General features: G+C 47.4%; 1 protein-coding gene and 2 pseudogenes across 1 annotated transcript; 1 reads left to right on the forward strand and 2 right to left on the reverse strand.

Annotated features, from left to right (window-relative positions):
- Nucleotides 1-246: 246 nt before the first annotated feature.
- LOC123192002 (pentatricopeptide repeat-containing protein At2g34400-like) lies at nucleotides 247-3,265 on the reverse strand (annotated as a pseudogene).
- Nucleotides 3,266-3,677: 412 nt separating this feature from the next.
- On the forward strand, nucleotides 3,678-6,495 carry LOC123192003 (uncharacterized). Its single transcript, XM_044604499.1, has 3 exons — nucleotides 3,678-3,854; nucleotides 5,950-6,015; nucleotides 6,245-6,495. The coding sequence occupies exons 1-3, from the start codon at nucleotides 3,678-3,680 to the stop codon at nucleotides 6,416-6,418; spliced, it is 417 nt and encodes a 138-aa protein (XP_044460434.1). The 3' UTR covers nucleotides 6,419-6,495.
- A 985-nt stretch (nucleotides 6,496-7,480) lies between these two features.
- LOC123192004 (putative disease resistance protein RGA4) lies at nucleotides 7,481-16,198 on the reverse strand (annotated as a pseudogene).
- Nucleotides 16,199-16,488: the final 290 nt, after the last annotated feature.

Raw genomic sequence — 16,488 nt, forward strand, 5'->3', positions numbered from 1 at the left:
AGGTGATTCGAAATAGACCTGGTTCGATCCTGGTATCCAGCCATGGAGAAGGAATACAAAGCAATGTTAGATGTTCGACATCCGACATTTATTCAGTATTTCGGCTGATGTTTATGCTGCTGTGAGAAAAAAGAATGGCCGCCTCCTTTCTTTCACACGTGTCAGCCTCCTTGACATGACTACCAATCCTGAAAGCAGATTTCAGTAAGACTGCAATACTGAAGTTGACCTGCATCTGGTTTTGTGTTAAACCAGATCAAGATTTGGAACATATCCCTCCAGTCTCATCTCATCAAGAAGCATGTTGAGGAGTTGATACATACCCTCCGCACCATGCTGTGGTCCATCCCATGCATAGAATTCAAGAACTCTGCCACTAACCTCAGTCCAGCTGCAACCTGGAATTTTGCTAACACCTCTCTCTCTCATCAGTCCTCTCATCCGTGAAGAGTTATCCAATCTAACTGAGCTTCCATATATCTTTGATGAAACCGCGTAGTTCCACGAGTTTGAGGGTTGCAGCAGCATGATCCTGTTGATGACCCTTGCACTGACCTCAACGTTTTTGCATTTCCGACAAGCGGCAAGCAAATCCCCCAACATCACCGTGTCTGCCTTACTAGGGGTCTTCTCGATGAAATCACGTGCTTATTCTAAATGCCCGGCATGTGCCAATAAATCAACCATGCAGGAGTAGTGCACGACCTTGGGAATGATTATTGGAACTCAAATGTCAAGGAATTGAACCAACGCCGAACGTCTTTTAATAACCCTGCATGTACACAAGCAGAAAGTACTGCTATGGAAGTGGAGTTTTGCTTCAGTACAACTCCCTAGAAAAGTTTACAGATTAAAGATACCCCTTCAAGCAAACATATTAGATTGTTCTGATAGCTTGTTTGACACATTGGGAGATATGGATTAGAATTAGTTGACCGTGAATGTACAAGGATACCCTTTAAAAGTAACTTTAAGATTCGTGTAAACTTTTCGCCGGGGGTGGGGAGGGGGGGGGGCTGTACTGAAGCAAAAGAGACCTTTTACGATACATCAGGTTTATTTGAGCCGTTCATTTTATGTGGTTCGATGGCTGAGATGAGCCAATACTACAACAGATTTTCAGTAGTATATTGAGTAGTTAGGGGTATTTTGGGTAGTTTACTGTTTATCAATCGGACAAGCAGGTTCACGCAAGCAGGTCTCTCAATGGCCACCTAATAGATTGAGCGTAGTGAGGCTCCTCGGAGGAACTGAATGTCGGCAGTTGCACGCCTGCTTGCCGCGTTGTAGTCCGGTGTTGCCTAAGGTCGAAATCGATCTCGAGCATATATCGCCGGAAACCTTGGGCTCTGCTGGAGGCCGCACGCTCGCATGGCATCAATTCCAGCTTAATTCACCCGCCGTCTTCTACGTCCATCGGCTTGATGAAGCCCAATGCCTCCATACAAAACGGTTCCTTCTCGTTGTCGTCGTCCTTGCCCGGCCGGCCAAGAAGGGCCTACATGTCGGCGGCGAACTCCATGAGCTTAGCATCCGTCGGACCAAAGCTTCCAAGGCTGAATGGGCGCCGGAGACGACGTTGCACTTGGCTTGGTGTTGGGTTCTCGGCGATGTGGTCGTCCTCATCACGGCACGACGCGACGAACGTCGTCGCTTCCTCCAGTGACGACAGCAAGCAGAGCTCCGCGAGGGCGGGATCAAAGATGGGAACGCGGTACAGTAGGTCCTCCATGTCGGTCTCCTTGCACACTTCTAATTCTCCGGCGAGTCCCCACAGGACGCCTTTGGGACGACGAGCCCCTTCGATAGGAGGGGCCTGACACTCTTGCCTGTGAGCCCCTTCGACAGGAGGAGCCTGACGTTCTTTGCCTGTGAGCCCGGGGCCGCGAATGGTACTCTAACCACGCTGCCACGACCTCGTCGCCGCGGCCCGCGGCCCGAGGGAACCACGGTGAAGTGGGCTGCAGACCCGCTCGTGCCTCTACGCGAGGGGGTTCACAGAGTGCACAGATGTCTTTGTGCCGGCGAACTGCCCGGAGATTTTGGGTTCGTGTGGCATCAATAGTGGCGGACGAATCGAGCGGCATGGATAGGATGCGATTAAGAAAGAACTAATATAACCCTAACAGAGAATACCAGTATATCCTAAAGCGAAATTTTGATTGATCCATATTGACCATTGGATTAACTAAATACTACCCACTATATTGGGTAGTATGATGCACCATAAAAAATCTCAAGCAAAACTCATGGAAGTGACATCGTCCGGCCGGAGCCCTTCCCCATTCCTCATCAGTTCAAACTGCAGCACAGGCCGAGATTACCGCTACCAAGGTTATCTTATCAGGACGAGCACCTGTTTGCCGCATGCTGTGAAACCAGAAAAAATGGCTTCCTTTGACATGTCATTCTGCGAGTACCTACGCCATCATACATACCAAACACAAATGATCAGGCCAGATAAGATTACTTACATTCATCGGAGATTTTTTCAAATGAGAACTGAAGTGGAGATCTATCGATACTTCCCCTGTGATCATGGCATTCCAAACGACGCCATCCTTGTCAATGATGCCATCAAACACTCTCCAAGCTTCCGCCATCTCCCCGCACTTCTCATACATCCCAATGAGAGCTGAGCCGACGAGCGATCTCACCTCAATCCCGTCCTCCAACCACCTACCAAGCACCAGGTCTCCGGGATCCTTGCACGCCACAAGCACGACCGCCACCGTCACCGCGTTGGCACCCACCGTCGGCGACCATTGCATGGAACGCCTGTGTCACATCGTCTACCCTAGAGTTCCAAGAGATGACGTCCCGTTGGAGAACTCCATCGAACACCCTACGCGCAGCGCGGGGGCAGTCGAGGTTGGAGTACATGGCGAAGAGGGAATGGGGTTGGAGTACACTCTGCAGCCCGAGCTTCTGCGAAGACAGGCGCAGGGCATCGAGCTGTGGCGAGGAGGAGGAAAGGCGTCGGGGCGGAGCGCGGTGCGGGGGAAGCCATGGGCATCGCCGGTGATGTTTAGCGCTCCGCTTCAGCTTATTTTAGGCCCACTTGTCTACAAAGCTTTACTTCACTTTGGAAAATACGTACAGTTCTTAGCGGGCCACCGCCATGACAACGCCGCCGCCAGCGTTCGTGTACCGGATTAGCACCGGGGAGGAGTGGGCGGAGCTTCAGCGCACCGGCGGCACGCTCGGCGGCGACCTTGACCGATCCACTGGCTGCTTTGTTGTTGCAGCTTTCTCTCTCTCTCATTCAAGACGAGAGGTAGAAGGAGACGGATACACTGGAGTTTCACCCGGCTGCACACACAGCCCCGTTTTTCTATTCCAGAGTACAAACTCAAACACAGCACCAATACGTGGTCTATATAGCCGGACTCACACCAGGCACACACTCACGCACGCCAGCCACTAACTGCATGGACTCTTCCTACGCATGCACTAACACACGTCCCAGCCGGCTTTGTAGCTACAACACCCACGCACGCCCATGCTCCTGGTGATTCGGTCTTCTCCCAACGTGAGCACCTACTCATCCGTAATACCTGGTCACCGCCACGCATAGCCAGCGCCCGCTGCAACTAACCACTCTACGATAGTGAATCAAACGCACGCACACGGGCCATACACTGCCCATACACACACGCCATGCTGCTGCATTCCGCATGTCATGCTCGTCCCGCGCGCTGTCATGCTCGTCCCGCGCGCCATCGACGTGTCCGACGAGCCCGACGACACCAGTGTGTCCCGTTCGTCCCGCGCGCATCCGTCGCGCCCGACGAGCCCGACCACATACGCGGTGGCTTATTCCAACATGCTTTCACCTCAGCGACCTCGCCCAGGTACCCTCGGCTACAGAAAACCTCTTCGATTCCTTCCGTCCTTTACCCCCATCCTCTCCAGATCTCTCGGTTTTGTGAGATCTCCGCTACAGATTCTAGTGTAGATGTTGTTCTGTCTGATTTGTTAGTAGATTTCTCCCTGTATTGCTTGATGTGTCGAGGTTTGGGGCTTATTGCCTGATTATGCCCAATAATCCATGCCAGATGTCTTTTCTGAGTGAATCTTTCAGTTTATTTAGATTAGACTGGTACTACCGGGTAAGTTATATTGATCCGTAATACTCGAGCAAGCTGTTGAACAATGATTCATGAAACGAGATGTAGATCAATGCTACTACTAAATAGAACGTTTGGCATTACGGCATACTATACCAACAGGAAATCACATTCAGCAAATTTCTTCTATTAAGGAATTAAATCTGAAAACGATGCGTTCTTAGGCCGTGTTTTTGTGCAAAGGGACAAACTCACCAATATACTCTATATACGACACTGGTTTGGAGATGTTTTACTTATTCACATGATACATGATATTCCCCTTCACACTATTGAACTGTGTTTTGCTATAAAAACACACACTCTTGAACTGTCACACATCTTTAGTTGTTGTAATATATGTTTCTTGAGCACTGACTTCTACTGTACCAGCTTCAGTGGAACCGAGTAGTGGTAGAAGTAGCGGAAAGAGACAAGACGAGGATCCCCCCTCCCCCCCCCCCGCCCCCGCGTCGTCCCCTTGGGCGACTCGGGAGCGACTAGGGTTCCGCCGCCGCCGCCACCCCCCCTCCACCCCCTTCCTTCCCCTCGCCGCTACCAGAGACGGCCGCCGGGAAGCCCGCGCGGACGCCGGTGAAGGTGGCGGCGGGGATCTCGGCGCTCCTCCCCCTCTTGGAGGCCTGTGGTTCCTTGGGCGGCGGCCCTTGCCGGAGAGGCGACGTCGTCGGGCGGTGGGCGGCGTTCGCAGGGGGTGCTGGCCAGCGTGCCCGGCCGTGCGGGCGGCGGGTGGCTGGTGGAATTCGGCCACGGCGTGTTCTGCTGCGTCAGATCTGGAGGTGTGAAATCCCTATCCCCTGCTGCTTATCTCTCGCCTCCGTGGTGGGCTAGCTTCGTCTGGCTCCGGCGTTGGTGCGTGTTGGTGGTCAGCCAGGGAACCGGGGGAAACCTTGGCCGGTCCGGCCGGCCCGGCGGCGGCAACGCCCAAGGGCGCTGCTTTCCTCCATGGGGGCGCAACCGAGGTCCCCGGCTCTCCACCCCGATCCCCCTGCCCGAGTGAAACCTATATCCCCGGCGGATTTGGCGGCGGCGGCGCCTTGCGCGCCGTGACCTTGCTGGAGGCGTCGTCAAGGGTGCGGGGATCGGTCGGGAGGTTATGCAGGTGAGGGATTGCGCTACCTCCTCTGCGTCGTCCGATTCCTGAAGCTTGTCTCCAACTAGTTGGGCATGAACTATGGCGGAGCAGCCGGCGAGGTATATCCCAAATCGATGTGGTCATCCCATGTCCACCTTGCGATGCGAGGGCAACATTCTTCCAGCTCTAGGGTGAGCTTCTCGAAATCCCGACGGTGCGGCGCCTACGAGCCAAGGCGAGGGGGAAGGGTCCCTCTTCGGTGATTGAGAAGGAAGATGTTGGTTCCTTTCTTCTCTAAGTGTTCCTGGAGCACGGTCCATCCTCGAAGGGCGGCTATGTCCTGATGCGCTGCTCCGTTTCTGCTACATATGATCCTAGTGTGGAGTGCTCGACCTTTACTAGCTGTTTGTGGCTTGTGGAGGTTGTAGTGAGTAGTCTTTCCAGTGTTCCCCGTTGTATCGTTCTGACCGTTGTAAGTTAGGTTGTCTGCTGTAATTCCTGGCCGGTTGATGGCTTTGTTAATTCAAAGCCGGGCTCTTTGCGAGCCTTCGTTCTAAAAAAAAGCTTCAGTGGAACCAGGAGACTATATCTTATATCACCCCTGTTATTTCAATGCCGACTTGATCTGGGATCTTATTTTTTGTAGAAAATATCAATCATATGCATTCATTCATATATTTTTTTGTATCTGTATGTATGTTAGTCCTTATCAAAAACCAAGTTTATTTTATCCTTGACTTGGTGTAGGTGACACTAAAGAATTTTTTCCATGGGCAAAATGATCTATACTTGTTACAAGTTGACGCTGCCAAGGTATTGATCTTTAAACATCCTTTATTTTTCTAGATTTACTACTCCGTCTGTAACTTAATATAAGATGTTTTTGCAGTTCAATGAACTGTATACAACATCTTACATTAAGTTACAGAGGCAGTATGTTTTAGTGTGTTTATCTATATGGGTTTTAGGACACATGCACAAATTGCTACCTATTGATGCCAAGACATTTACTTGTACAATTTATTGTTCTTGTGTATCTTAGATTGCAGATGGCTTAATTTATGAGGCAGCTGATGGCTGTAACTACTTTCCTCATTTCTATGGTCCTGATCGGAGCTTTGCACCCCTTCAACTAAGTGATGTTGTCAAGGCAGACAAAATAGTTCTGGCAAACAATGATTTTACGTCCAGTCTACTTGATGGAGCGGCCATCTAATTCTGATGTGTAACTGTAAGGTCTCACTCTTGGCCCTTGTTTACATAATTTTCCTGTAAGTTCCCTGCCAAATTTATCAAAGACAGTCTACATGCTTATGCTAGTAATGGAAAGTACACAAATTTAATGTCAACCTTAGAGGGCCATGAAAATGGTAATGTCGGGGGGATGACCCCCGGGTAGGCACCAGAGCCTAAAGCATTTTTTTCAAACATCGGGGCGGCTGGCGCCCCTCAATCTGGCTCCCTGGCGCAGGCCGTGTCGGCACAACGCCATGGCCGGGCCGACTGGCTGCGGATCAGCGGCCATCCCATCCGATCGTACGACAAGACCATTCTCCCACGATGGGAGCGCATGGCTACAGTGCAGCCGTGTTCGCTGACCGGAGTGCCTGACGTCAACGTAGCTCGCCATTGTAGTCCCACGACGCCAACCACTCCATGACACGGGAGGTGACAAGCAACAGCGTCGTGCAGCTGGCGGGCCTTGGCAGCCAGTGGGCCCCATTGCCGGCTCCAGACGCTGACACCAGGCCCTGCTCCTATGTAGTTTTACACTTGTACCCGGGGGCGGCCTATAAGACCCCCCGAGAGCCTTCCATGCATAGAGTCTGGCCTTCTCTCCGTGGAGCCTCAGTAGAACACGCACACGCCCATTCATACGCACGAGAGGCAAGATTGAGAGCTAGATCCTTCTTCCTCCTCCACCATACAGCTCCAGGAGCACCGTTATAACCCTTGTGCCTAATATACCATTTCCAGCAAGATTGGGGGTGTTACCTCCCCTGGAGGGCCCCGAACCTGGGTACTTCTTGAGTCTCGCTCTCGCGCGTGCCAATCTCGCCTCCGGAACCCACTGCGTCCTCATGCAGTCACGCTGCCCTCCACTTTTAGCCATCTCATGGCATCTACCGTGATGCCACCATGACAGGTAGTTATGCAATGAGACAGTGCGCATAGGCGAAGCAAAGGACTAGATGCATGATCGAACAATGCAGGACGCAGACCAAAAAAGAAATTAAATGTCTAACAAGTGTTCGTACTTTGTGTCTCCGTTGCCATCTTAATTAGGTGTATTCTCACTCTCTAGGACACATGTACACTCGTCCTTTGCTGCTCTTGGATTTGATGCCCGAGCTGCTGCAAATACAAACCCCTCAACGAACATTAAATTTAAGTTTCAGTTTGGAGAACCAGATACATGGATCTCTCTCAGATTAAGAAGGTTTGAGACCTTCTCCAGGACGTCACATCCAGCAATTACAAGCATCTGAGAGATGAATGGGAGGTCCTTCAACATCTTCAAGCAGCCTGCTCCTCTTAAATGGAAGGGAAAGGTATATTTTTCGTCCCTCAACTTTTTTGAAATTACAGAAATGGTCCCTCAACTTTAAAATCAGCAAAACTTAGTCCCTCAACTTTTAAACCCGGATAAGTTTAATCCCCCATACCGCTTTCAAGTGGTTTCCTACTGATTTGGACACCATTTTGACTAAAACCAGACACATCATACATGTTTGACCGGTCTTTGGTCCATGTGGCAATATTTCTCTTTCCTTTCATCTATCTAAAGTGTGGACATTTTTATCTAAAGTGTGGACATTTCATCGAGCACATGCCATGCAATGTCTGCATGTACACAGTCGTGCTTTCTGCACCTTGCCGCGACCGATTATCACCATCGACTGACAAGCCACGCCCCATTTTGGGCTGCCCTGTGCGCCTCGCCGCACCACAGCTCCCCGGCGCCCCAGCGACGTGTACATGAGGGTGCGCATGCGTGGTACATTGGTACAAGCTCCAGATGTTGAAGATGCTCCTGATAGCAGCCCAAGCATGATTGCATGAACGTCGAGGAGCGGGGGTCATGCTTGTGGGTGGATATGAGGTTTGGGATACAAGCCCATCTACAGCACACGGCCATTGTTGCGGTCGCTGGCTCGTGCGTCTGCTGCAGAGTAGACCAACGCCATGCAACGGCACCTCAGGTCTCCGCGGGCCGAGGAAGCGAGGATCCTCCATGGGGCTGCTGCCATAGGTGCTCCCACGACCTCCATTGTCGCGCCTGCGCTGGAAGTTGTCGACGTGCGACAACGCGCCTCCGTCTCACCACATGCTGGAGCGCCGCCGTCACCGTCATGCAACAAATCGCCGTCTCCTCCACCACTGGATGGAGTGCCAAGGAGGGTGCAGCCAGCAGGAAAAGCACGGGGCGCCTCACCCCGTGTCGTACCTGGCTCCAGCGTTGCCGGCTGTGCTTTACATGGACTGTCCAGTACCGCTTTGACCATGCCACGTCATAGATAAACCAGGTTTGACTGAGACAGGGACTAACTTTGCCCGGTTTTGAAAATTGAGGGACTAAGTTTTGCTGGTTTTGGAGTTGAGGGAGCATCTCTATACTTCCGAAAGAATTAAGGGACGAAAAATATACTTTTCCCTAAATGGAACGATTCCAAGCTGGTTGCCTCCTGTCCAAGCTGTCGTGGGAGAGCTCTTAGCTTGGGGCATCCTTTGAGTAATGACAACATCTGGATCCTTGGGGTAAGGGCTACCTCTTTCCCTTCCACGGATGCTGATGTTGCAGAATCTTCTTCAACAATGGATCATTCCTCCCAGTTAGGCATATCCTGTATCTGCTACGTCTTGAGCTTGCGTTGGTTTTCCCCGAAGAGGAAGGGATGATGCAGCAAAGTAGCGTAAGTATTTCCCTCAGTTTTTGAGAACCAAGATATCGATCCAGTAGGAGCCCACGCTCAAGTCCCTCGTACCTGCACAAAGCGATAGCTACTCGTAACCAACGCGATTAGGGGTTGCCAAGCCCTTCACGGTCACTTACGAGAGTGAGATCTGATAGATATAATATTTTTGATATTTTTGGTATAAAGATGCAAAGTAAAAAGTAAAGGCAAAGTAAAAAGCAAAGCAAGATTAAAGTAATGGAGATTGATATGATGAGACTATACCCGGGGGCCATAGGTTTCATTAGTGGCTTCTCTCAAGAGCATAAGTATTCTATGGCGGGTGAACAAATTACTGTTGAGCAATTGACACAATTGAGTATAGTTATGAGAATATCTAGGCATGATCATGTATATAGGCATCACGTCCGTGACAAGTAGATCGAAACGATTCTGCATCTACTACTATTACTCCACTCATCGACCGCTATCCAGCATGCATCTAGAGTATTAAGTTAAAAACAGAGTAACGCCTTAAGCAAGATGACATGATGTAGAGAGATAAATTCATGCAATATGAAATAAACCCCATCTTGTTATCCTCGATGGCAACGATACAATACGTGCCTTGCTGCCCCTTCTGTCACTGGGTAAGGACACCGCAAGATCGAACCCAAAGCTAAGCACTTCTCCCATGGCAAGAACTATCAATCTAGTTGGCCAAACCAAACGGATAATTCGAAGAGACTTGCAAAGATATCAATCATACATAAAAGAATTCAGAGAAGATTCAAATATTATTTATAGATAGACTTGATCATAAACCCACAATTCATCGGTCTCAACAAACACACCGCAAAAAGAAGATTAAATCGAATAGATCTCCATGAGAGAGGGGGAGAACTTTGTATTGAGATTCAAAGAGAGAGAAGAAGCCATCTAGCTACTAACTATGGACCCGAAGATCTGAGGTAAACTACTCACACTTCATCAGAGAGGCTATGATGATGTAGAAGTCCTCCGTGATGACGGCCCTCTTCCGGCGGAGCTCCGGAACAGGCCCCAAGATGGGATCTCGTGGATACAGAAAGTTGCGGCGGTGGAATTAGGTTTTTGGCTCCTGTTCTGATCGTTTGGGGGTACGTTTGTATATATAGGAGGAAGAAGTACGCCGGAGGAGCAACGAGGGGCCCACGAGGCAGGGGGTGCGCCCCCACCCTCGTGACCGCCTCTTTTGTTTCTTGGAGTAGGGTCCAAGTCTTCTGGATCACGTTCGGTGAGAAAATCACGTTCCCGAAGATTTTATTCCGTTTGATATTCCGTTTATCCGAAACACTGAAATAGGTAAAAAACAATAATTCTGGGCTGGGCCTCCGGTTAATAGGTTAGTCCTAAAAATAATATAAAAGTGGAAAATAAAATCCAATATAGTTCAAAACAGTAGATAATATAGCATGAAGCAATTAAAAATTATAGATACCTTGAAGACGTATCAGTATCCTCAACATTTTAAGCTTGGGAAATGCAAGAACTGCATCCTTGGACATGGGAGTAGCACCAGCACCCCGCAGCCCACAAACTCGGTCCTCGTCTTGGTAAGCCCTGTTACTCCATCAATTTCCGATATCTCAAGTTGGGCAGCTGACCAATTGGTGGAAGATGCCCACATGAACTGCAGTCTATGAGTTTCAAGTATACAACTGAAGACATGTGGGTGTTTCCAAGCCATGTAGATACGTCCGGCCAAAGAATCCATTAATAACTACATATTCCAGGTTGTGTGGAGAGATTAACTGCTGAAATATTGTCAGCATCTTCTGAATGTGATTCATATGTGAGATTATTTTTTGCCTGTTAACAACGAGTCTATAGTACAAGTAGCTGCTCAGTCTATAGTACAAGTAGCTGCTCTTTCCAATTTGGTAATCACAAGCTGCCTTAGCTGTGAGAGACTGAGACAACTTCCAACCCTTCCAACTTCCACCCGTCTTGTGTTTTTCCATTGTCACTTCCACCACTAAAAGGAAATCCTTCTAATCCATCGAGGAATTCTAATCTGCATATTCCTTCTGGAACCTGATTTATTGGTATACAGTCAGAACTAGGCGCCTTAAAATTGGACAACTGAGTGAGCGCCAAAGGAAGGCTGTTCAGAGCTTTGCACCTTTGCAGGTTTATTATCTAAAGATTCATGAGGGAACCCATGGACTCTAAAAGGTAAGATATGTTTGCATTATTAAGATCAAGTAGTCATAGGTGGATCAAACTTCTAATGCAATCTGGAATGCTTTGAATAGATGAACCAGTCAGATCTAAAACACGAATGCATAGAAGTCTCTTAAAAATTGTATTCTCAACACTTGATCCCTTATAATAGGAAAAAGACGATGTAATCATCTCTTTGTTCATATTGGGAGTGCGCTATATAATCCTTGTTAGTGACAACTGAAACACATCTTAGTTTGGGCAAAGTTTTATCACCCAATGGTCTCCACAAAAACTTTCTTCCCCAGATATATGTTAACCAAGCTACCTTAAATGATCATGCATTTTGCACCAACTATCACTAATAGGGAAAAGCCTAGCAGTAGCTCAGGTCAAATGCCTAGTAGTAGCACAGGGAGCGGCGCTACTAGTAAAGCGCTACAACTAACTTGTAGCAGTAGCGCGTTTTGACCCGCGCTACTGCTACACCTACTTAGCAGAGCGTTGTCCAAAAAAGCGCTAGCGTTCGTCCATCCAGCGCTACTGCTAAATAGCTGTAGCGCTTGTGTACGGTGCTACTGCTTCCTGCTAAAGAGCGCTACTACTATATATTCACATATTTTTTTGCTACGTATTTGTGGTGTTTTTGTACAAGTTTTATACAGTATTCTAATCATATCATAAACATGAAATATGCTCATCATTTGATACACATAATAGTCTCATCATATCATCCAACACAAATCATGTCGTCTCATCATAATCACGATATAGCGATACAAGTTAAGTGGCATGTCCCGAATACAAGCAACTACATGGTCATCACATACACATGTTTCATCATCTATATCTAAATAAAGATATACTAGAAGAGAAGAGTGATCACTATGAGCAAGAGCAGGATAATGTAGTATTTTTTTAGGCGTCGGTTCCGATCACTCTCCCGCACTAGCGTCAACCACAAGTAACTGTCTTCCGCTTCGGCTCTGCTATCGAACCCTCTGTGGCTGCCGCCCGAAAACCGGTGCAGCTGGGCCTGACACTCAGGTCACTCGTCGTACACCCCCGAAACCTTCCCTAGGTACACGGCGTAGCACTTCTTCGCCATCGATGATCTATGTGCCTGCATCGTCACATGAGTCGATAATATGCAACATATATAGTTGAGCAATAGAAAGAGACAGAGTTAGCAAAAATAGAAGCAACATATCATAAGCATAAATAACAAAATTCATCGTACCCAAAAGGCCCTAACTACAGTGATCTTCGCTAGTTGAGGAGGATGCTTTAGTTACATCACAAAGTTTCGTCGTGCATAACTCAAAGTTTCGTTATAGAGAAAGTAGTGACTAAATGGACACGTTGTCATATATCGTCAGTCACTCCAACATGTCGTGCCATCCATCCAAATCAGGGAGGAAGTCCCCGAGCGAAGTGAAAGGCTTCAAGCCGAGACGCTGAGCAGCTACGCGTGTTCAGATGTCTTCCCGCGACATTTGCCCTTCTTCGTAGAACATCCCTATTTTTTCGAGGACCTCTTGCATGATGATTTAGGCAAGTTCATGTTGGATGTGATAGAACTCTCCTCGGAGTTGATGATCCGGGATATTTCCTAGTTTCTTTGCCCATTGCAGAATATCGGCATCGCCGGATCTAGGTGACATGCGAAGGTTCTGGCAATCCCGTCTGTACTCCAGCATGTGGTGGAGGACATAGAATCCATCACTAAGAGTACCACTCGGTTGCTGGATGCAGAAGAAGTCGGTCTTATGGCCGAAGCAGGGCACATGGTTCCTTGTCTTCTTGAGTGTGATCTCTCTTTGGTTTGGGCGCCTTATCCTCTTCGGTTTCGGTTGTATCTCGGCTAATTTGCCAACATCGGCGCCGGTCTCGGTGCCGGTGTCGGTCTCGGCGCCAGTTTCGGTGTCGGTGCCGGTGTCGGTCTCGGTCTCGGATGTGACAAAGGGGTACTGCAACCATTGTTGCTCGTCCAGATAGTTTAAATAGTTGTCTACCGCCTCGTTGATGTTGTAATTATCAGAACCCCCTCCCTCATCGTTGTTAGTCATGTTTCCTATGATTAAATCTAGTCAATTAATTCTAGACCTAATAAAATGAATAATGACATAAAAAGGCCTATGTTTTGCCGGAATGTTGATTCATTCCTGTTGCGACAAATCCTGGGCACTCGATATGTCCTAGTTTCCAGCATAAGTCATGCCGAAATTCACGAAAAATTTCGGCATGACCTTTGCTAAAAAATGGACAAATCGAGCGCCTCCAGAATAGAAATGAATCAACATTCCAGCAAAACATAGGTCACTCGGAATCATTCCCTGCAAACAACAAAAGGCCACTTGGGCACAATCGAACCACATCAATGTTGCATATAACAGGACCACTTAAGAACATGTACATGAGCAACTACAACAGTAGATATACATGAGCAAACACTATTGAAGAATTTGCATATAACAAGACCACTTAAAATTTGCATCTCCTAGTGTTTGACACTTCAAGAAAATCTACACAAATCTCATCCTCTCTCAAACTCAATTCAAAAACCAAATATAGATGGATGAATCCTAGAAACCTAGAACCTTTATATATTTTTGTCCCAAATTACTGTCCTAATAAAAATTATGAACCAACTCAATTTCTGTCCTGAATTTCAAATTATGGACCCTAGAACTCAATTCAAATTATGTCCTAAATTTCTTTCCTAATAAAAATTCATTAGAAATTAACAACCTACCGGACTTGTAGCACTAATAGAAATTTTATTTTTATATTGAATTTTTTCTCTAAACTAAACCCTGCTGTCTTAATTAGGATCTAGGTAAACCCTACTGCCCTAACATTAACCCTAGTGCCCTAATTAACATCTAGTTAAATCCTACTACCCTAACATTTTTAGTTAAACCCTGCTGCCCTAACCCTACTACCCTAGTTACTTAAGCATCTACAAGTACTAGCTAATTTGATGAACCCTACTAATTAGATGAACCCTAGCTACTTAAGCATCTATAACTACTTAAGCACCCTAGCTAGGCAGAGGTAGGGGAGGAGGAGGTGTAGGCATGCTCACCTCAGGCGTCGGCGGAGTCAGGGAGCAGGAGGAGGCAGAGCGGCCGAGGGAGGGGGCGCACGGTGTCGAGGTCGGGGTCGGGGCTCGGGCGTGCGGCGAGAGAGGGCACCGGACGATGACGGAGGGCAGTAGATGGCGTGCGGAGGGCGACGGGAGGGCGCGCAGAGGCCGACGGCGATGTAGGGTGATGGCGGTGACAGCAGAGTGGGGATTTTGGGGAGAAGTGGGTCAGGGGGAGAAAGCCCACGTGGGGCTTATGTCAAACGCAGCGGTAGCGCCGGTCGAAAAACAACGCTATAGCTAAGTTAGCTATAGTGTTGGTACATAAAACACGCTACTGCTATAGGAAGTAGCTATTTATTTTCCTTTTTCTTTTATTTTTTCCTTTCCTGTTTTTCTTTTCTTTTTTCTTTTCTTTTTTACTTTTCTTTTTTCCTTTCTCTTTTATTTAAGGAACTTACTATAGCGCACGTCTACAAAATGCGTTACTGCTAGATTAGCTATGGCGCTTGTTGGAAACAAGCGCTACTGCTATGCCTTTCTCCTTTATTTTTCTTTATCTTTTATTTTTCTTTACAATTTCTTTTTTCCTTTCTCCTTTTTCTATTTCTTTCATTTCCATTTGCTTTTCTATTTCTTTTTATTTTTATTTTCTTTTCTTTAGCAGTAGCGCTCTTCCCAAAAAACGCGCTGCTACAACGAACTTAGCGGTAGCGCGTTTTCCCCAAGCTCGCTACTACTATTTCTAGCCTGCCGGCAACAATGTGGAAATTATAGTAGTAGCGCTTTTTCCTGTAGACGCGCTACGGCTACCATCATAGCTGTAGCGCCCTTTGTGTCCCCACGCTACTGGTAAGTAGCAGTAGCGCTTAGTTTTAACAGGCCCTACTGATAATCCTCTGTGTATAAGGTTTTCCCTAGTAGTGTATGGTCAGCAAGTAAACGGTCTGATTGTAGGATATTCCTATATATGAACTCAGAGTAATATTCTTTAGTTGTATCTTCTTGAAGTTGTTCATCATGTTCCTCCACAAAAGCTTCAGCAGCCCAAAGCTTGATTAGATCATCATGACAAATGCGCCAATCTTCTGGATATGAGGCTAAATAGAGGAAACGTTGCTTCAAATGCCGTGGTAGATCATCATAACTCGAATACAAAGCACATCTGAGCTCAGTTGGAAGATCACCCATAGACCAAGCACTTCTCTTTAAAACCTTTCTCCATTCCTTCTCAGATTTCCATTTAGTTACAAGACACTAGCAGTAACCTTGATTGTGAGAGGTAGTCCACCACATCTATCTCTCGAAGGTTTTCAATTTTCTTTCCTTATCAATGTTCACACTCTTCCAAAGAAGCTCCCATCATGTATCTGCTGGCATCTCGATTGCATCAATGTTCAGCTCGGTGCACATTGTCCACCCCAATTGCATGCAAAATTGTATCATGTCGAGTGGTTACTAGAATTACTCCCGTTGCAGCAGCATGTAATGGAGTTCTCAGCAAATAGTCCACACCGCATTGCTCAAGTGAGAGAGATCAGAGTACCCCTGAGAAACACAAACCCATGCTTGGTTGCTGAAGGCTCCTTTGACTTTTGGTTGTTATATATCGTGTCATCTAACACTAATGTGGCAACAATATTTGTGTGAAGTGTGAATGATGAAGTGCATTCTGAATTTTAGCGCATAGTACTTTTTTGACGAATCGAAGGGCGTGATAGTCATAGGAATTGATGATGATTGAAATGTTTTGTAATATAACTCTTTTATATCAGTAAAAATTACGTGGTTGGACATCGAGGACCATGATAGGTGGAGCCAGGCTGGCCTCCTCCTAACCTGAATGGTTACTCCACTGTGTTATTCACAACTCTTTCTAGTACAATAGACTCACAAATATTGCAGCCACCTAAGCAACACTTCAGTTCGAATCGAGAAAGTAAATCATAAAGCATACAACTATGTATACGAGGGGCCCAGCCAAAACAAATGCTTAATTGGCTCACCTCTGCCAAATCATTGGGTCAAATCAAATAAAGATAGTTCTAATGCTTTAATGCTAGCTCCACCCATGATGTACACTAAAATTCATGCACA

The sequence above is a fragment of the Triticum aestivum genome, chromosome 2A (genome assembly GCF_018294505.1).
Source record: "Triticum aestivum cultivar Chinese Spring chromosome 2A, IWGSC CS RefSeq v2.1, whole genome shotgun sequence".
Lineage (NCBI taxonomy): Eukaryota > Viridiplantae > Streptophyta > Magnoliopsida > Poales > Poaceae > Triticum > Triticum aestivum.

Excerpts from the sequence above, each read along its gene's own strand:
- LOC123192003 (XM_044604499.1), top strand. The coding sequence starts at position 3,678 with ATGTCATGCTCGTCCCGCGCGCTGTCATGCTCGTCCCGCGCGCCATCG. Across the intron at positions 3,855-5,949 it reads ACCTCAGCGACCTCGCCCAG|GTGACACTAAAGAATTTTTT; the intron begins GTACCCTCGGCT and ends GACTTGGTGTAG. Across the intron at positions 6,016-6,244 it reads TACAAGTTGACGCTGCCAAG|ATTGCAGATGGCTTAATTTA; the intron begins GTATTGATCTTT and ends TGTGTATCTTAG.